The sequence below is a fragment of the Mastacembelus armatus genome, chromosome 24 (assembly GCF_900324485.2).
Source record: "Mastacembelus armatus chromosome 24, fMasArm1.2, whole genome shotgun sequence".
Classification (NCBI taxonomy): Eukaryota; Metazoa; Chordata; class Actinopteri; order Synbranchiformes; family Mastacembelidae; genus Mastacembelus; species Mastacembelus armatus.
The window spans coordinates 10842322-10863343 of record NC_046656.1 but is presented as its reverse complement, the minus strand read 5'-3'; the positions used below and the strand labels follow the sequence as shown (position 1 = coordinate 10863343).

The window sequence follows — 21022 nt, the reverse complement described above, 5'->3', positions numbered from 1 at the left end:
TAAAAAGAAAAAGTTATTATTTACATGATTTTAGGTCTGCAGTACTGGTTGGTTTCTGAGTGCCTCAGGAAATAAGAAAAAAAAGGTCTCCACTGTATATTTTAAATGTTAAAATGTTAAAGATCTCTAGATATGGCCACAAACAAGTTTTGACAGAGATAAATGAACATCCGAGGCTATGTTTAAACATCATTTATGCCATTTAGTGTGTGAGTTGTGTTTATTAGTGTGCGATTGTTGTTTGTTGTTGTAGTAAACAGGAACCAGCCTTATTTGTTATCAAGGTCACGTGACTCGTTTGCGCGACCCAAACCTGAGCGCTGGACAAAGTTAGCAGCTATAGCTTTAGCTTCCCGTTTGTCCGGGCCGAAATTAAACATACGAACAGTTGCAGCAACGTAATCATCAGTATAATGTCAGGAAACGGATTCATATCGAGTATCCGGAGGTTAATAAACGCGGAGGAGGCGGGTAGGATGACGAGTCCGGTAGGTTCACATGTGGCGGCTAGCTAATATTAGCTAAATGTTAGTCCGGTGATCCAGCTAAAAACAGATGGACGAGATGTTTCTATTGAGCTGAAACTCTAGAAATATAGTTCCTCTTTAACCTCTGCCTTTCACTTAAAGATATATTCTATGACACCAACATATTACATAAAAGTAGTGAATAGTTATCAGGACACCTGGCGTACACACTATAACGCTGTATACAGTGTCTGTGCCGAGTAGAAAATTAACATCGGAATTGGATTATACAGTTTTCTCATCACTTCTTTTCTAAATACTGTAAATTTATTTTGATTTAGGAGTATTTCGCCAGAATAAAAATTTAATTTCATGACTGTAAAGCCAGCTTTTCTTTTAGACATGCAACTCTTAAGTGTATGCTTTTGGAGTACCGTAATTTCTGGACTACAAGTCACACTTTTTTTTTTTTACTCCTCTGGGTTGTAGTGCGACTTTTACAGCGAAGAGACTTTTATGTGTATGTTTACTGTCATTTTGTCGAGTAGACACTTGGCATTCTTAACTCAACAGAATTTAGAGTATTGTACTCCTGTAAAAGTAAAACCGTTTATTTTTGCAGTAAACTCTAGCTCCTAGTAAGTGGAAATGTTGGAAACCCGGGAGATGAGGAGGAATTAGAAATGCGGTATATACTCCAGTGCGACTTATAGTCCGGAAAGTACGGTAATTAGACCCAACACAAGGTAAATTGTAAAATAACTGATTAGCTGGTTTATGCCTTTGAGGTTAAATGCAACTTGTTTTCTGATTGTTTTGATTGTGAAATTAGTGTGCAGTCATTGCAGGGCATGTTTCCTGCTCTCATAGAGTCCGTTTGAACTGCTCAGCCAGCAGATGGATGATGTCCTGGGAGATGGTGGGGTCCTGAAACAGGTGGTGCAGCCTGGAGAAGGCCCACCTGTTCCCCAAAATGCCTCAGTACTGAGTATGTTTAAAAACAATTTTCTTTCTTAAACTGCCAGTTGTTATTTTTCAAAGAATAGTCGGATTGATTGTTAAGGTGTAATGTCTCCTTTTTCTTGAAGTCCGTTACTCTGGTTTCCTGGAATATTCTGACCACCCCTTTGAAACCAACGCGAACATCAAATACCCCCAGATGATGAAGTTAGGGAGAGGTCAGAGATTCCTCATGCACATTCACTGTGCAGTCATTTGCATCTTAGCTTATAGAAATGGGTGCATTCAAAAAAAAAAAAAAATGTTAATTGAGCTGAAAAGGTAAGTCAATTAGCTGATCAACAGAAAAAATATATGCAATTATTTTAATTTTGTTTCTATCATTTTCATCTTCACAGTACCAAATATTTGTATATTTAAGACTATCAAAGAGGAAGATTTGCTGGTTTTCTTTGTCGTTTGTTATTGTAAAAAAACAGGATACCATCAATTACTTTGACAGAATTATGTTTCCAACAGATGTGACACTGGCAGGACTGGAGTTGGGTCTTCTGACCATGAAGAAGGGAGAGTTCTCTCGTTTTCTTTTCCAGCCACAGTACGCATACGGAGAAATGGGTTGTCCTCCGATCATTCCTGCTGCCGCCATGGTTCTGTATGAGGTTCAAATCCTCGACTTCCTCGACTCGGGACAAGTGGATGACTTTGTCACACTGAGTCTGGTAGGTAGAGCCATGCAGCTGTTGTGACAGTGGGAGAGCAATAAGATATGGTTTTCCTCTTTATAGTAGATGTGTCCTATAGTTATTTTAAATCATACATTATGCATTTTTTTTGTGCATTTGGTAAACTATAGAAATGAGTCATCGCTGTTTATGTATGATTATGCACCTTGACTCCTATTAGCTTATCCTCAATTTATTTCTGTCACTTTTGCTGCCTCACAATATTTTTTTTGTTGCTTCTCTCTCAGGAGGAGCAACACACTGCTCCTCTGTCTACACTTCTTGAAGTTGTCAACACACTGCGCAGCTTTGGCAATCGTTGCTTCAACCAGAGCCGCCATGACAATGCCAAAGATCGTTATAAACAGGTAAATCTTCTAGTGTGTCAAAGCAAAAAAAAACACCTCTTTCTTTACAGCTGCGTATTATTTTTACAGTATTTTTAGGAACATAGCTTGAGTTGTGTTGCCTGCTCATTCAACAGGCAGTAAAGCTGCTGCAGAGCCGAGAAACACACAGTGATGCAGAAAAGCAAAAGATCACGACAGCTCTGCTTCCCCTCTATCTGAACCTTTCTCTCAACGAGCTCCGTCTGCAGAGCCCGCGCAAAGCCCTCAAATATGGCAACAAAGCCTTGGAGATAGACTCAGCCAACACAAAGGCTCTGTTTCGCTGCGGACAGGTCAGATGATGCTTTTGCTTGTTTGTTTTTCAAACCACCAGAAAATTATCAGTGGCTCTGACATCATGGCAGGATGGGGAGAATTAGGCACAACAGAAATAAACATCTACTGTGCCTCATTAGACATTGTTTAGCTTTAAGTATAATTTTTTATATTTGTATATTTAAAGCACAATTTAAGCTCCATTTCAAAACATTAATTTCCCATGTAAGCTTTATGCAGCCATCGGACACTATTCAGATGTTCTCCAGGGTCTCTGTGGTGCTGTGAGCTCTTACTGTAAATCAAGACTTGTCCATTATTCAGTGATGTTGTTTCTGTCAGGCATACCTGGAGCTGCAAGAGTACGAGAGCGCCCAGGGTTGCCTCATTACTGCTCAAGAAAATAAGCCATATGACACTGACATTAACAACCTTCTGAGGAAAGTGGCAATGTGAGGTCAACATTTGACAACTTTAAGTATATTTAGAATAAATGATATAATAAGGACAGTCTAGTCGGATTTGTGAGCAAATGTAATAGATTTCTGATTTTAAAGTTACCATAATAAAACATTATGTACATTAAAGCAACCCAGTAGTGAGACCTACATTTCTATTTATAGCTTTGGCTTCAGTACATTTCACTGGTCTTTACATGCATGGTGTATCTAGTGTTTATGTTTGATTTAAAATGCCAGAGCTAGTTGGAAGATAAGTTATAAGTAAATCATTTTCATTTTCCAGATGCCTTAAAGACAGCTTGGACAAACAGAAAGACATGTGCACCAAGATGTTTCAAGGCTTGCGGGGCCCGATGAAGATGTAAATATGAGGGGAAAAGGTAAGAAATCAGGGTCTTTACTGCATAATTTTAACAGCAAAATTGTTTAAAAAATGCTACAACTACAACTCCCATTAGTCTTTGTCATTGAACACAGCTTCTCTGGAGCTGGACATAATGACAAAAAAATATTGTTTTATGTTGCATGAATATATAAAATGAGGTGCTGTTACTTTCCAGTGTGACAGTAGATATTAATTTAAATTAACAGAAAAACACTGTAAGAACATTAAGAAGGACTGACCTGATTAATAAAATTATGTGTTGCAGATGGAGTAAGTGTGAACATCATCGACCAGCACATTTTCTCTCCAGCATGGATCATTCAGAAACTTAAACCTCTGTTTTTTGCTTTTGCAGTTTTTTTTTTTTTTTTTTATTTCAAAGAATTAAATCCTTCAGATGTTGGTTCATAATGTAAGCCTCCGTTTTCTGCTGGAGGGTGTGCTTTGCAGAATTTGCTTTTAGGTCAAATCACTGAAATTATTATGGAAGAATATTGTATGAAGAGTTGCAGGGAATCAAGAGCGGCTGCAGTTTTTTATAAAATTGCCAACTCCTTAAATTCTCTTGATTGCAGATTTGTACTGGAGTGTTTGGGGAGATGTTCACAGGGTAATAAATAAACTTTTTCACTTCTAACATTTATTAAACTGGATTTTTTTAAGTATATAATTTGAGTTGAGCTTCAGGGTTAGTGCTGCCCCATAGTCTGCTTAATATTACAAGGCTACTCTTTCATTTTCAGATGATTAGACATCTTTGTGCTGAGTTGGTGGGAGATGAGTAGTTCCAGTTGCACTCAGCTGGTGGTACAGGAATGCATGTTTTGGAAAATAGTGCACATTTTAAAATATTTTGCAGAAATATTGGAAATTGTCTTGGTCATCACATTATATTCATTTTAGCAACATTTTTTTTTTTTTTTTGACGTTGTGCACTTTTAACATGGACTTAATGCAATTTTCAGAAGATATGAAATGTGTTAGACGTGTGTGGTTTTACATGAAGACTTAAGTTTTTAAATGAGCAGATATACAAGTAAATGTGTAACCTGTGTAAATGTGTAACCTGTGTATGTGCGTGATGTAGTGATAGAAGTGCTCGTTAATCTGATTAACAACAGATGGGATGGGGGCTGAGAGCAAGGTGCACTATAGTACTAGTTTCTGTATTATTTTGTTTCATGATATTTTTTTTTATTTCTGTTTTTCATCAACGTTCTTGCTCCCTGTGCAGCAGCCTGGGCCAATTACTCTGCTGACTTTACCACATGCACCAAAACATGTTGTCACTGTGTGTGATTTCTGCTGCAAAGACGGATGTCGTTTCTGTGTTAATGTGGTTGAAGGAAGAGCTCTGGTGCATGTGCATAGTAAAACGAGGGTGAGACAGTGGAGCTAGAGGAGGATAAAGGTGTAGAGTGAGAGGGGAGTGGGGTGGAGGTGGGATAGGGAGTCAGAAGTGGGGAGGTGCAGATGGACGAGCAGAAAAATCTGATTGACCTCTGGTTAATCCACTTGTCACAGTGTGTGAGTGTTTCACCATCATCTCCCAGTGCACGGCCAGTAGATAATGCTCTGTGTGAGACGCTTAACTGGACACACGCCATGGTCTCCAGACTCGTGAATTACCTTCATCTCAGGTAAGAAGTGTGACTGAAGTTAGGGTTAGTGGTTTATGACTTGTAATACTTTGATTGTAGATCCTGCACAGTCTGAAGTCTGAGCAGCCTCTTTGGTGATGCCTTTGGTTTGTTCTTCAGCCTGTTAAACACGATCGTTTGGACTGACTCGGACATTGGAGAGCAGTTAATTTGGCCTGGTAACCCTCAGTGTTTGTTTTGGCTGTATGTTAAGGACGTTTTGCATGCAAATATGAGTGTAGTCAAACAGGGCTGTGATTCCCACGTTTCACTTAATATGCTTGTAGAAATCAGATCTTTAAACAACATAGGTGCACTTTTAATCTGATAGCAACTGCTTTATTTGCAGTCCAATATGACAGAGCAGGAACAACAAAATCGTGCCACAGATCAAATAGACCACTTTTTATGTAGCAGCTTATGAAGTGGGTGTGAAGCAAAGTCACCATATTAAAATAAAACACGTCCCCAAAGTTATCAACGCACCACCAGGGGGCGTGATCACCTGTGCAACTGGCCCTCGGTCTCAGCCAATCCCTGTGCCGTGTGGTGCCTGTGATCCAGCCCCTGTCCTGCCTCTCACCCGGACTAACTTAGGGACGGACGAGAGGGAGAGGCGGAGGCGAGTTTAGTGTCAGAATGAGTCGGCACCGTAACAGTCCGGCGATGGAGAGAACAGACATGTAGATACGCAGACAGATCTGCGGGCGGGTACATAGATGCCCTGTGAGTTAGTGTTTGGAGGCCAGCTGTGTGTGAAGCAGAAGGACGAAGAAAAGGCGGAGAAACATGAGTCGAGAGCAGCCGGAGTCCCAGGGAGTGGTTTTAACGGGTTACCACAGCAACGCCGAACTGCTGCCGAAAAGTGGACCGTGCGCTCCCAGCTGTCCGCGCGGCCAGGACCAGCAGTACACCGGGCCCAGGTGGGACATGCGGCCGTGTGCTAATACACCACTGTGATCCGAGGGCAGGGGCAGCTGAAGATGTGTGAGTGTGTGTGTGAGAGGGAGAAGTGATCTAAAGGTCGCGGTGTTGTTTTCTAGCTGATATTGACTGTGCAGGACAGTAAATTTAAACCATCTCCCCCCAGCAGCAGCAGCCTGGTTATAACCGCAGCCAGACACGCAGCTTCATTATTTCTCTGGCCTTGGGTTATGTGTTTTTTTTTTTCTTCTTCTTTACAACATTTCTAATCAGTAGGTTAACCTTGATTTTTATTAGACTAGCTCAGATTTTGCAAGGCTGCCAATTTATCTCTTACACCACTGTAGGTCTAAAGATTATATAGTCCCCTGACTGAACACAAATCAGCTAAAATTTAATGAGCAAAGCCCTGATGATTGATCATTTCCTCTTAAGCAACCTTATCTTCTTTTGAAACTTTTCCTGATGTTTTTTTGCTATTTGCGAATTGAAGATTTTAGGCTTTTGCACTTTTAGTGAGAAAACAAGATGTTGAAGATGTCACCTTTAGTGGTTGTTAGTTACACCCACACGTTTTTTTGGCCTGAAATGTAGAGAAAAACAGTGTCAGGGACAGCACAGTGTAGCACTGATGTCACATGGTAAATTATTAAATCTATTACAAATAAACACGTGACTTGTTTAATTAAATAATTAAAATGTCACAAATGAATGAAAAATACCCATCATAAGTTCTGTATGCAACAATATGCATCTGTGTTACTGATAGAGCTGCATATTGTCTGCATTTCATTGCCAAAGTGAAAGAATCCAGGCTTGTTTTTGTTTATGGTTAATTGTTAGTGTCTTACAATGAGGGAAAAAAAGAAACACATTTTAAACCCAGAGCCAAAATCAAATGGTTGCTGTCACAGAGGAACCACTGAATAGGAACTAAGGTCATATGGAAATAACTGTACACTTGCGCTCTTTTATTTATAACAGAGCGGCCTTGTTGATTCACCAAGGCTGAGCAGGCCGCGCTTGTGTCCTTGTACATGTTTAAATCCGCAAGCGACTGCTGGCACCAACTATGTCGTGGTAAGAGTAAATAACTCAGTCCAGCTGGTATTCAGACAGGCACACCTGCACCTGTGTGTCTGTACAGTCTGCCTATCAGTGTGTGAGTTCCAGATGGCACGTCCAGCTAGCACGGAAAAATAAATAAATAAATAACAGCCTCACATTACAGCCAGTCTTTGTCTCACCTCCCACAGCAGGGTGTATGTGTGTCCTGTCTCGGCTGAGCTGAAAGCTTGGTTTGTGGTCATTGTTTCCCCTAGGCAGGAAATGAGAGACAGAGTGACACAGACAAAACTGCTGACCTTTTACCAGCAGTGGACCTCTGACCTAAGTAGTCTTGAATTATGTGTTTGTTTTGGAGTATATTGTAGTATACCCTGCGATCAGAGGGGACGCACACGGTTAAATAAATTGTGTGATGCAACAGGCATTCAGAAGAAATACAGTGCTGCACAGGAAATGCCATCTGCAGAAAGGAAGACAAACTGTGAAAGACATCAGACAAGCATGGACTGCAACAAAAACACATCAAGTCAGGTTTTGTTAATAAAAACAAATTGCAGTCACACAGCCAGACTTCATAGATTAGTGCCCAGCACGAGCCACACTCAGAGCAGACTACAGCAAACAAGCTGACGCTGAAGCAGATATAAAAAAAAAAAAGGTACAATCTACAGAAACAGGCAGAAATGCAGTGAGAGACAGGGATGGTGACATAAGGAGTGACTCAACCCTGAGGCAAAATGACAAGAACAGAGTATATAGTGTAGATTCATCAAAAATAAAGGCAGATGATTTATTGAGCCAGTTGGTGGTTGCTGAGGGGGAACAGATACAGGCTCTGTCTTCACAGAGAGCAGCTGGCACCTGTTGATGTGAATGAGAAAACCACACACACATACTTCTTATCCTCTTCCCCCTTCTTCTGTGGCAAAGTCTCCTCAGCTGTCCATTGTTCGGTTTCTGTTTATAGATGTCACACCACAAAAATAAATCGGATCTTTTACCTCATCCTTTTCTAATGTGGGACAAAAGAACAGTACAACCTTTTTGGGAAATGCACTCATTTTCTTTTTTTGGCGAGTGTTAGATGAGAAGATTTAACTCTCATTGTAGTGGGTTCATTTTTCAGCTTTGGACGTGCTCATGGACACATTTTGTTTCCTGTGTTTCCAGACTTTATGCTAAACTGTTGGCTGTAGCTCCATGTTAACTCAACAGATGTGAGATTGTGTCAGTGTTCTCATCTGACTTAAAATATTTCTTGAAACTATTGAAACACGTCTGCTGAAGAAACATCACTAAACTTTCATCTTGTGTCTTAAAAGGCTTATATCTCTCTCACAGTTCTTTGAGATCTGATGTAAAGCTATTTGAATTAAAGCTGACACTTGGCCCCTTAAATGTAATACCCATTGTTTTATTTCCTACTGATTGTGCTAAAGAGCACAGACTGTAACTGTCCACATACTGGTCTGGACTCTATATATTATTTTGCTGGATAAGCAAACATAAGCAAAAACTTGCCGAGGTAAAATCTAGAGTAGCTGCTTTATGCAGCTTGTTTTGTTAATAGCACATAACACTTGATATTTTATATGTGAGTTTACTTCCTTACACTCAGATTTAGCTCTCCGGTGCTGAACGTGCTTTGCTGGCAGATACTGTTTCCTACTCCTAGTCCTGTTTGCAGCTGCCATTGCAGTGAGATTTACTTTTACAAGCTGTTTTCTCACACACACACACACACACTCACACAAACAAACACAATCTCATGCACTTCATCTTTATTGGCAGCTCTAAGCAGCTGATAAAAGGTGCGGGCATAAAGGTACAAAGAGTAGAACAATCACACACAACTGCAGTGCTGTTTCTTTTAAAGGTCATTTGTGCGTGCATGTGTGTGCCAGAGAGAGAGAAAGTTTCTGCTTTGCTCACAAGAGCAGCCTGTCTGTGAAAGTCATGTGTACTGTTGTATAGAAAGCTTCAAATTATTTGTTTGCGTTTTGTAAAGTGTGTATTGTGGCCTTCACTTTCCCACTTGATGAAGCAGTCTGCACTCTTGCTTCTCACTGTATTTTGTTGTTTTTTTTGTACATATTGGCAAATCTGTGAAATGACTCAACTGCTGCTTGGACATAGACTCTAAAAAGCTTAATTTTTAACCAGGTTGTAAATATATTTTCTTGCACCACAGGGTTATAGTTAAATGGAAAAAAAGGCACGAGTTTATTAGACAGTCGGATAAATCAGAAAAAAGTGCCCATGGCATCGGAGTTTTATATAAAATCAATAGCTACACGTGTGTTGTCACCTTTGGATCTTTGTTGTGTATCAGACACAATAATATCTGCATCCTGTCACCACCTGTGTAATCCAACAATAGTAAGAGTCATTTGCTAATCAGTATTAGCAAAAAGGGAGTGCTGTTTGGCAGATATTTAGTAATGAACCAAAAAAAAAAAATCAAGCTGAAAAGCATCTGCTCTATAGATGGATGACTAAACTAATTGGAACTACCAACACTGATAAACTAACATATGTTGATATGTTTTTTGTGCTTTGGGAAATCTCTGATTTATGGTGCAGCTGAACCGTTTTTCATACTGCAGAGCTGAGGGTAAATGATTAACTCACCGTCAGAGTTCGCTGTAGGTTTGTCAGGCTTAAATCTGTTTGTAAGTTAAAAACATCTGGAGTGTATTTAGAAAAGTCTTCATTTTGAAGAAACATGTTTTCTTCACATAGGAAAACATTTCAGCTGGTGACGTTTTCAAAGCAGTGAACATTTGTCAGGGGAATGACTTGCTAAATTTACTACTATCACAACAGTGAGTTACAGAGAAGAGTCAGGCAGCATGTTTCTGCTTGGGTTATCACATTGAGATTAGGCTAAAATCTACTGGGAGAAGGTCAGACAGGAGAGGAGAAGAGATGAGACGGGACCTGTAGGGAAATAAATGGAGAAAAACACAAAGGACAAGGAGATGACAGACAAAGCAAACAAGGGAAGGACTGATGGAAGGAAAGGAGGAGAGGAGGTAAAACTAGATTACCTTGAGTATCTATATTCAGCAGTGTTTTTTTATGACTTTATTAGTGTGTGTGTGTGTGTGTGTGTGTGTGTGTGTGTGTGTGTGTGTGTGTGTGGGTGTGTGTGTGTGGGTGTTGGGCAGAAAGTCTGCTGTGGTATGTGGCCTCTGCTGATAATTCCAAATAAATTAATACAACACATCAACTCCATGCTGTTCAGTCTGACTACCCAGTTTACATCACAAGCTGCTTTAATTCCTTTAAAGCATTGCATGCTGTTTGATGTGTGCAGTGATTAAATATTCCGAACATCATCGTCGCTTTTTGCCTGGATTTCAGTCTCCATTAGTGTGTATCGTTTTAAAGGCCAGGCCACAGCGCCAACATCGCTGTCTTCAAGCTTCAATAAAAAATAGATTAATGGTGTCTGACCGTTGTCCATTTGTTCCACAGTTTCTCCTTACTTTATGGTTTCTTTCGTTTCAGTAGGATATAATAAAATCAACTTGCAGAGACTTGAATCTTTGTCAGTTTTAGTTTTAGTTCCACTGTTCCATATATATATATGTGTGTGTGTGTATACATATATATATATATATATATATATATATATATATATATATATATATATATATATATATATATATATATATATATATATATATATATATATATATATATATATATATATATATATATATATATATATGTATATATGAGTGGCCTGGGGTTGTGTGTTTCAAAACTGTAATAACATCTGACCTTTCCTTCTTTGTTGTCACTCGAGCAGTGTTAGAATTAAACAGTACAACACAAAGTGATGGGAGTACTACTAATAGCAGTGATAGTAGCAGTTTTGTCACCCTGCTTGTGAACATCATGCATTTGTGTGGGTTAATGTTTGTGGACACGTGCAGAATGAGTGAATTAAAAAAGAGGCCCATCACTTTTTAGATATGAAAGCACTGAGAGATGAGCTGAATGTGTGGAGCTAGTCCTCATTAGTTGACCGGTTGGGAATTCAACATGCTGCTGGCTTGTCTTTAGTTAGAATCTTTGGCCGACTTCTGTCTGTGTGAGTCAGAGACTGCCTCGTGTCAAAGGCTATCTCTGTCCTCTCGTGCTTTTAAAGGGATACTGTACCAGCCTCCACTGCAGGCACAACACTGAGAGATGAATCTAAATAGAGAATAAAGAATGGAACACAATAACCACATTCAACTTTTAGAAAGTCCTACATTTATAATCCAGGATTAATTTTATGATTCTGGTGCATGTATGAGACATTGATTATAATGTCACTGGTAATCAAGGTGCAAAGTGCAGAGCTGTGCCAAAGTGAAACAGTCTAGAAACAACATGACTCGGAGACTTGTGACTTTGCTTGGGGATGGCGGACAAGTTCTCACGTGTGTCACTAAGGTTTACGTCAAATAACCAGGCATGTCTTTCCTAACATGTCTCTGTTTGTCTCTCTTGTAGCCACAGAGCTGGCCACTATACGGTTGAACAGAGTGAAAACACACAACACGGAGACAGAAATGGGCCTGCAAGCAATAGTACCAAACCCGGCAGCACCACCAACCCGTCCTCACTCCACAGCCCAAGCTCTGCCGCTTGCCCCAGGTCTCAGCTCTCTTCAAGCCCTAACCCTGACTCCAGCTCCAGGCACAGTCCCAATTCCAGGCTCAGACCACGACCCATGTGTCAGCGATGTAACTCTCAGGTAAGCTCACAAAAAGCTGTAGTTCTTCATGAACAGTATGTGCTCAATTTTAATTTTGGCAGTGATACAGATGCATTTGTTGCAATGCGTCTGTATCATTGCAATGTTTATTTATGTATGTATGCAATGTTTATGGCATTTAATATACCTTTACATTATAGACCCTCACTGTAAAAAAAATGTATTGCCCGTCTTGTGATTTTTGCCTTGTTGCTATTCATTCATCAACCTTTTCTGCTCTTTTACTGACTCCGAATAATAATGTCTGCTATAAATGTCTTAATTGTAACTGTTAAATTTTACAGCATGTTTGGTTGGCTCATGTTTTAATAATGTGTAGCTCTTGGGAAGAATGTATTTTGGATGATTTCCCTGAGAACGAGCGTGCGCTCAGTGCCACCACGGAGACTCTCTAACAACCTTTTTTTGGAAAATCAGCATAATCTGGAGGAGGAGTCTGTTTACTTTTTTTTTTTGTTTTATGTAAAATCTGGTCTGTGCATGTTTGGTGTGTGTCTGTGTTATCTGAGAGCCTTGGGTCTTCTGCTCTTTGCACCATATCTGGCACACTGAGGGGTTTTTCCTGTGGCTACTGATCAGCACGAATTAATGTTCGCGACAGAAACAGGACGTGAAACAAAAATGAGAACTTGAAAGTGTCAGTGGTCCCCATTTCTATGTGTGTATGTGTGTTTGCGTGTTTTATAGGAATCTCTGGATGAGCTGCAGATGGACGACTTTTGGAAAGAGGTGGAGAATATCACCCGCTCAGGAGCAGCAGGAAGGGGAGAATGTGGAGGAGAAGGGGAAGTTCAAGAGGAGGAGCAGCAGAAAATTCCTGAAGGTAGGATACACCGTGTCCATGGAAAGACCTGAAAGGGAGATAAACTGCCTGCTTTTCTTACATCTGCTAGTGCACATGGACAGATAAACATTTGTGCTCTTGATTCAGCTTAGAGAAGAGATAGTGAGGTGATGGAATTTGATCACAGGCTAGTTTGGGCATGCTGTGTATCTGCTTCCAGACATGGGGCTGATTATGGGACATTTGGCTTCTGGGCATAGACATGTATAAGGCCCCCCAAGGATAATTTGTTGCACTGTGTGCCATTGTTTTCTGTATTTTTGATGTGATGTAGACCTTGATGTAGAGTTTCATTATCTACAATAGTGGCACAGGTTTTGAAGCAGAGTGGTCTGAAGTGGCTGTTGTTAGACTTGTGAACACAGGCTCTGTAGGGTTGAGAACATAAGGAATGCATTTCTGTGTGTATTTCTGTAAGTCTTACTCAGTCTATTTTCAAAGACTATTGTTCTCTGTAGTGGTCTTCCTGTGTAGTATGTATGTCCACTCCTGTCTGTGGTCACTCCTTTCCCTTTCCTGCACCTGAAGATTTGTCTGCCATTTGTACAAATAGAAACTTCTGTCTTAATTTGTACATTTGGCACTAGTAATGATCTCAGGAACCAAAGGAGAAATTATTTCGCATCTTGCATTTTTAATAGTGTGATTTTTTTTTTTTTTTTTTTTTTTTCTTTCAGAAGGAGAGCAGGAGGAGGCGTGGCTTACAGAGGCGGGACTTGCACGGTTGTTTGATGATTCACTGGCAGCTGACCAGGATCAGGTGTCAATCATTGATCTCTTATTTAATTAGTGACTTGAATCCAAGTTGAGTCAGAGTTTTATCAGCTTTGTATTTGCACCTCAGTTCTTTGAATGTGCAACGTGTGAAACACTACTAGCAACCAATACAAGCAATAATAAACGATACTTTATACCTTAAAGATACCAACTGACTCGTGGTTGTGGTTGATTGGCAGGAAGAAGACAACGCGGTGTTCCTGTCCACACTGACCAGGACTCAGGCGGCGGCTGTGGAACGTCGTGTGCATCAAACGTTGCTACGGCGACGTAACCGGCAAAACTTTCCTGATGTTAGGGATATATTTAGATCTCCTCAAAAGGTTAGGTCATACACAAATGCCAACTGATTATATTCTATGAGCATTAAAGAGTATTTCATAGTATAAAATTGTGTGTTACTTCTTCTGAGAACATTTCACCAGGACACACACAGATGGTTTTGTTTTTTTTACCACAAAGGAAGTGATCATAACTTTGTGTTTGTTGTTTCTTCTGTCAAGTTGCCTGTTACACCATCAAATCCCATTTTAATACTACAAAATCAGGTCCTTTAATACATTATACTGGGATTGTCTCAAACTGATGCCTATATAATACAACCAGCATTAGTAAGTAGTGATTTGGGTAGAATAAAATGCACTACCTTGCATGTTCTTTTACTTAGTCACACAGTTGTCCACTAATTAACAGGCAAGATAATATGTAACATGAAGAAAATGTAGGAGGAGGAGGAGGAGGGGGGGGGTCATGTGTGAATTCATGACTTGTTGAACATCACTCTGTGTGTGCTGTACACTTAATGTGTCTCTGTGTTTGAACTGTGTGCTTCAGGACGAGGAGTCGAGTATACCAGCTAGTAAAGAGGGAAGTGAGAATGGACAAAAAGATGTCATTTCAGCTGGTATGTGCAAAGTACTCCCGCAGACACACACAGACATGCAGTGTGAGTCATCATGAAGAATGACAAACTGAGTGAAAAATAAACTTTTGCCTAGCAACTCTTGTGTTACATACACATCAGTATTTCGCAGCAGAGAAGTATGCAACAGCACTCACTCTTTTGTTGGATTGCAAGGCTCATAGGATGTTCAGAAGAAGTGTTGTTTGTGGCCACTGTAAATGGAATAAAAAGAGTGAGTGTGCAGATATATCAGTGGAATTATATTTTATTTCAAAGCAACACTAAATCAGTGTATGATTCAGAAACACTGATTTGTGATAAAAGGCAGCAGGGCCCTCTTTTTTCCTCTCTGTGCTGTAGTGGTTAAAACACTGCAGGATTAAACTAAGTGAAAACTCCTAAACTGTCCATCTCTCTGTATATATGACTGCACTTTACCTACATAAACACATTTGAAGCAGACTGCTTGTGTGGTCCCATCTTTTCTTTCTTTTCTTTCGCACGTCTTAACAGAAACAGAGACAGAACTGAATGTTGAAGTGGCATTTTCAGAGCAGGCACTCACTTACAGGGACACCAATCAGAGGTTTGCCACCTGCCCTAACTCACCTGACGACAAACTACCGGTGAGTCACATACCTGTACACAAAGGCTACATGCACATTCACCTCCTCAGCAGGATGTTTCTTATCTGATACCCCTGAGCATGTCTGTACTTGTCGAAGACCCAATGTTGTAGCTGCATTGAACAAACAAGATGCACTGATACATGTTTAGGCAAACCTGTGCAAAACCACTTTAAATTGAATTGAAAAATTCTTTGTTCTTAGGTTATAGTTGAGTAAAGTTGTTTTGGTACCAGTTTGGCCTTAGAATAAGAATTTATAGAGTATGTATCCTGTAATACAAACAGGATATATACTCTATAAACGCATTAGAGCATAGTATGAGTAGATAGAGCATACATATAGAGAATACAGTTGTGTTGCAGAAAGTAAAATTTATGCAATAGCAGTTTGTGTGCTGGTCTGTAATGACATCTGGTGGCTGGAGCTGGTATAACACATTATTTTCACTTTTGTGTGTATAGTCACCTCTCTCAGATTATATGTAATATAGAGTGAAAACGTAATTATTTATTGCTATTTTTATTACTATTTTCTCATTGGTGCCTTTTTGTCTCCGTTTGCCGTTGTTCTCTAGAACTTTAAGCTGCTCCGAGATAAAACAGGTCAGACCAGAGTAGGAGATCTATCTCCTCTGGATATGAAAAAGGTAAGTAGGCGGATGTGATTCTGTGTCACAGAAGGAAATTATGATCTGTTGAAGCACATACGTGGATATCTGTTTATTTTATCTTTTAAGACAGTCTTCCCTGTGAACCTATGTCAGTGCAGTTGTTTTTCAGTGCAGTCATTATTTGATGTCTGGGCCTTATACTGTATATTTCTCCCTGTGCTTCATGTTCTGTCAGGTGCAGAGACTGGTGCTTGTGGAGATGACAGCTTTGTTTGACACTGCTGGGATAGACCTTAAGGCGCACAAGGCTGTCAAAGTGAAGAGTAAAGGTAACAAAGAAAACAACAAAATCAATAAATATGTAAATATGTAATATGTTTTCTCTTTACACACAAAAATATATACACTCAGATGTGCACAGTGACAAAAACAACAAATAAGAGAAATTACACACTCAAATAGGGATACGTGACACATAGAAATTATATGTGTGTGTGTGCAGAAAGTGGTCTGTTCGGTGTTCCCCTTGCCACATTATTGGATCAGGACCAGAGGCGGGCTCCTGGGACCAAAGTGCCATTCATACTACAAAGGGTGAGCACGCCAGCAATGGACGAGTCAGAATTACAGCCGTGACGAGAGAAAATCTATAACTGATCAAATATCTGTAGGTCCAAATTGCAGTGATGACATATTAAGCCTTAATTTCCCCTCAGCTTTTTAGTCATATTGAAGAGGAAGGTTTGGACACAGAAGGGCTGCTACGGATCCCTGGAGCCGCCACAAGGGTGAAGGTCGGTTAAAGTATTTGAGTGCCACCACCACAGACACAGCAAAGAGATGTTTATACTGGTTATCTTGGTGTAGTTGTTACCACAAATGACCCGACTCTTTGTTGAAATATGTGTGTCTGTCCCAAATTCAGTTACTGTGCCAGGATCTCGAGTCCTCTTTCTATGACGGGATGTTTCAGTGGCAGCAGTTGAAACAGCACGATGCTGCCAGCCTCTTGAAGCTGTTCATCAGGGAGTTACCCCATCCATTACTGACTGTAGAGTACCTCAACGCATTTATTGCAGTCAACAGTATGTATAGCATCAGTGTCATGATGTATTATGCTTAATCACAAGAACTTTACAGCTACATTATGAGATAATTACAATCTGTGTGTGTGTGTGTGTGCGTGCGTGTGTGTGTGTCCGTGTCCAGAGCTCCCCACAAAGAAGCAACAGCTGCAGGCTTTGAACCTGCTGGTCCTTTTGTTACCTGAGGCCAATCGGGATACTTTGAAGGTAGATGCACGCTGGTTTTAGTTTCCCCCTAGAGATTTTTTTTTGTCTGTTTTTATTTTAAATTTAATTTCTGTTTGCAGGCATTAGTGGAGTTTTTCCAGCGTGTGATTGACCATCAGGAGAAAAATAAAATGACTCTCAACAATGTCTCTGTTGTCATGGCACCCAACATCTTCATGTTCAAAGGCTTCCGCTCCAAGGTTACAGAACAACAGGAGTTCTCCATGGCAACCAGCACAGCCAACATCGTCCGGCTGTTAATTAGATACCAGAATCTCCTATGGACAGTAAGGAGCAACAAATGTCCCCTCACTTGATATACACTGCACTTTAAGTCAACATTATAAACAAACACTTGAACAATTGTAATCAACACTGAATTAGACACAGTAACTCAGAAAGTATAATTTTTCCATGGAGTACGAAGAATGGTAGAGTGTGTACTAAGAGAATCAAATATAATTTTATGCATTTTGCCTGCAGATCCCCAAGTTCATTGTGACCCAGGTCAGGCAACAAAACATGGAAAGTCTGCGGAAACAGAACAGAGAGAGAGCCGTAAGAAAACTGCTAAAGAAGATCACTGACAAACCATCTGATAAAGCTGTCCTTGAGGTAGGAGCATCATGTCATGGTTATGCAGCTGTCAGTAACCTGTTTTGAGAAAACAATTCTTGACTGCATAATGATACTGTATGCAAAGACTGCAATCTGGTCATCACTGTGGTCATTGTAATACACTGATCAGTTAAAAGAGAGTGACATCTAGTGGTGCCATATAATAATGTTTTAATGGTGAAATGTATGGCCCTCTGGAACCAAAACACACAACTGACGTGTGAGGTGAAGCTGAGGTTGTCATTCGGCAGTGCCAGGGTGATTGATAATTGAGCATCAGTAAAAATTATGCATTTTCCAGATTAAAGTTCCTTCTCATTACTGCCGTAGGCGGCAATATAATAACCTCTCACAGTAGGCGCTCAGGCTGCTGTGTTATTAAAGCAGCATATTAAAATGGGCCAATTCCTCCTGACAATTTGTTGATGAATGAGTAACCACAGCAACACTTGACCCCATTTTCGGCTAAGTGCTGTGAGACCAGACAGTGACTGGAGTTTATTAAACAGAAGAGCAGGAATTTATCCAGGTCCACATTCTTTAGTCCTCTTCAGTCCCTCTCTCATGTTATTGTGTATTGATGAAGACTATGTTTTGGAAGATGACCTCATTTTTGTTAAGTGTGATTGACTGTATGTTTCTTTTTCTCTCTCTTCCTGTCTGTCTGTGTTTACAACATGGAGACTTCACAGGGATTTATTCGAGTCCAAGCCCCACAGTTTAGTAAAGTTTCTATGGCAGTTCAGCTCACTGAAGAGTTGCAAGCTGCTGATGTTTTAACACGCTTCCTCAGCCAGGACAGGTAATGTGTGTACATGCAGCACCAACACACATACAGTACACACAGCATTTTTCTTGGTTACGAAAGGCATGCCTTCAAGTCACATCTCGTAAATCACTTTTACTGTCTTTCTCCCTTGCTCTCTCTCTTTGTCCTCCCAGTTCAGTGGTAGTGAAACGAGAAGATCTATGTCTCTATGAGATTGGTGGAAACATCAGTAAGTCCTGTTCCTGTTAAAAATGTTTTCATTATAATGTTTAGATTTCCTATTTTCTCCTGCTAGCCCAACAGGTCAAAGGTAACAAATTAAATTCTTGTTGTGGTTCTAAAAGGCACAAACAAGTACAGTATGTTAATCCATCATGGTGGCAATAGAGTATATTGGGTCCGTCTAATAAATGTTTCTCTCCGTTTTTCTTCTCCCCCAACTGAAGAGGAGAGATGTCTAGATGGGGAAACGTATATGAAAGACCTATTACAGCTGAATCCTACAGCAGAGTGGGTCATCAAAGCCGTACAGAGATAAAAGTGTGGCCCTACACCACTGGTGCTTTGGTGCTGGACTGCTCTCCTGTTCTTACCCACACAGAATAAAAATCAGCTGGTCCTCTGTGAGTTTTTGTTGGTTCTTGAAATACCTGGACCTTTTACTTGTGGTGCACAGAGTTTTTAACGCTTTTTATATAATTGCATTTTTTTTTTATGCAGTTATATGACCCTGAAATCTACCAAAAAACACAATACTCCTTTTGCAAAGGCAGTTTAAGAACTTCTCCAGCCTGCCTGAATTTTGCACCTCAGTCACATCAGCCAGAAGTACAGTTACAGTGCTAGTAAAAGAAAACCACTCCTCTCTGTATTCCTGGCAGGGCACTGGTGAACACTGGTGGAAATACTTTATTCGTCTAGTTTATGTCAGCAGTTGAGCCACAGTATTGAGATTCTAAATATCATGTGATATACTGTGATTTATTACCACTAATCATGTTGTTGTGCCTGCAGAAATAAGCTGAAAAAATATATTTTGCGGCAATATCGAAATTCTGTTAAATCACAAAGATCTATTTTGTGTTGGCCAATTTAGAAACTATTGACTTTATTTTATCTATATTTTTAAGACATTTGTTTAGAATATTAAAAAGTTATCACGTGTATTACTATAATAAGGAAAGTGTGAACACTGGAGTGAATGGGAGAGGTAATGAAGTGTACTAGTCAGATTTGAGGGAGGGGCGTCCTCATGTGGTACATCTCCACAGGACCCCACAATGATTTTTTTTTTTTAAACGCAGCATATCCATAAGGAAAAAATGGTCAAAATGTCCCCATGTTTGCATCAAAATGCCACCACTGGCAGCTAACCAGGCCACACAATGATGACATCACTGTTTAATGGTACCTTAATCTTACTGTAGGCTACATTATGCCTTTTTAGACTGTGGATGTTTGAGTGCACTGATGTATGAATTTATGTTCCAAAAGCTGTGGGACATTAGTGTGCAAAAATGAAGACATTTTTACATATATGTAGTAGTCTATGCGCAAGTTCACCTAGAATGTATCAAGTCAATTGCCTTAAGTTTTTAACAATAGACTTGATCATTTTAATGGTGGTGATGATTTTGAAAAAATAAAGTTACCTTATGAAATGATGTCCTCCCACGTAAGGGGTTTCAATCATACTGGGACGCTAAAAGCATTTGACTTTTGTTGTTTTGATTTTTAGCTCTGTACTCCTCACAGTCTGGATATAAGTTGATATACAGTAGTACATTGGCAAAAGTGGTATGTAACCAGGCTAAGAAGATCTCAGTTTAATCCTTTTGACACATATGGATACTTACCTTGGCTTTCAAAAAAGTCTTATCTGATTCTGTGTGGTTTTCACACGTATCTGCACCTGATGGTCCAACATCACAAATGTCTCTCTTGTCGAAAGCTGGATCGTTAAAAACAAATGTGTTACCTTCTGATATATCTTTTAACGGACTACATTATTTTGCCTACTGTGAATGTTGTTTTTCCTAAAAATGACAGCTTTGTCCTATTACTGCTTCCAAAGTGACCACTAAGAGAGCCTGTAAATAAACATGCAGTTAATAATTACCACATCTGTTGGTGCTTTTGTATGCAACTGACCTGAAAAAGTACATGCGTTGGAAAAATGTTTTGAAACTGCTCTATGATCAAAATTCTTCTATTTTGGTGGCTTCAGAGAGGTGAGTTAAATGTGTGGCAAAAATGTCACTCTTTTGTGAGCAATTGTTGTAGTCCTGACTCTGTCTTATTTGCTGTTTTGTGTATCTGGATTTACATGGCTTATAATATCCACTATTAAATGTGCAGACTTCCTCACGGTGCTTTCCCTCTCTTCATTAGGTAGCTAACGGCTCAGACCATGTGCTATTTCCTGTGAGGAGTAATGAACCCAGTTAGTCAGATGGTCAGACTGCTAATGGCTTTAGTGGGGCTTACAGGGCCGTGGCTAGACACAGACA

The 21022-nt window shown here is 39.9% G+C and overlaps 2 protein-coding genes across 2 annotated transcripts; both read left to right on the top strand.

The window, feature by feature from the left end:
- Nucleotides 1-413: 413 nt before the first annotated feature.
- fkbp6 (FKBP prolyl isomerase 6) lies at nt 414-3650 on the top strand. The gene is made up of 8 exons (XM_033325087.1): nt 414-488; nt 1338-1455; nt 1556-1645; nt 1947-2166; nt 2334-2520; nt 2637-2834; nt 3160-3269; nt 3562-3650. The coding sequence occupies exons 1-8, from the start codon at nt 414-416 to the stop codon at nt 3641-3643; spliced, it is 1080 nt and encodes a 359-aa protein (XP_033180978.1). The 3' UTR covers nt 3644-3650.
- A 2235-nt stretch (nt 3651-5885) lies between these two features.
- arhgap18 (Rho GTPase activating protein 18) lies at nt 5886-20630 on the top strand. Its single transcript, XM_026319105.2, has 18 exons — nt 5886-6226; nt 11805-12048; nt 12757-12892; nt 13591-13673; nt 13870-14013; nt 14525-14594; nt 15108-15220; nt 15798-15869; nt 16069-16162; nt 16336-16427; nt 16550-16627; nt 16759-16918; nt 17043-17125; nt 17206-17412; nt 17609-17740; nt 18427-18545; nt 18686-18741; nt 18959-20630. The coding sequence occupies exons 1-18, from the start codon at nt 6093-6095 to the stop codon at nt 19048-19050; spliced, it is 2109 nt and encodes a 702-aa protein (XP_026174890.1). The 5' UTR covers nt 5886-6092; the 3' UTR covers nt 19051-20630.
- Nucleotides 20631-21022: the final 392 nt, after the last annotated feature.

What these genes read in the sequence shown, in the direction of transcription:
- fkbp6 (XM_033325087.1), top strand. Translation starts at nt 414, where the DNA reads ATGTCAGGAAACGGATTCATATCGAGTATCCGGAGGTTAATAAACGCG. An exon ending in GATGATGAAGTTAGGGAGAG is followed by an intron (nt 1,646 to 1,946) that starts GTCAGAGATTCC and finishes TGTTTCCAACAG; the next exon opens with ATGTGACACTGGCAGGACTG. An exon ending in CTTCTGAGGAAAGTGGCAAT is followed by an intron (nt 3,270 to 3,561) that starts GTGAGGTCAACA and finishes TTCATTTTCCAG; the next exon opens with ATGCCTTAAAGACAGCTTGG.
- arhgap18 (XM_026319105.2), top strand. Translation starts at nt 6,093, where the DNA reads ATGAGTCGAGAGCAGCCGGAGTCCCAGGGAGTGGTTTTAACGGGTTAC. An exon ending in GCAGCAGAAAATTCCTGAAG is followed by an intron (nt 12,893 to 13,590) that starts GTAGGATACACC and finishes TTTTTCTTTCAG; the next exon opens with AAGGAGAGCAGGAGGAGGCG. An exon ending in TGAGATTGGTGGAAACATCA is followed by an intron (nt 18,742 to 18,958) that starts GTAAGTCCTGTT and finishes CCCCAACTGAAG; the next exon opens with AGGAGAGATGTCTAGATGGG.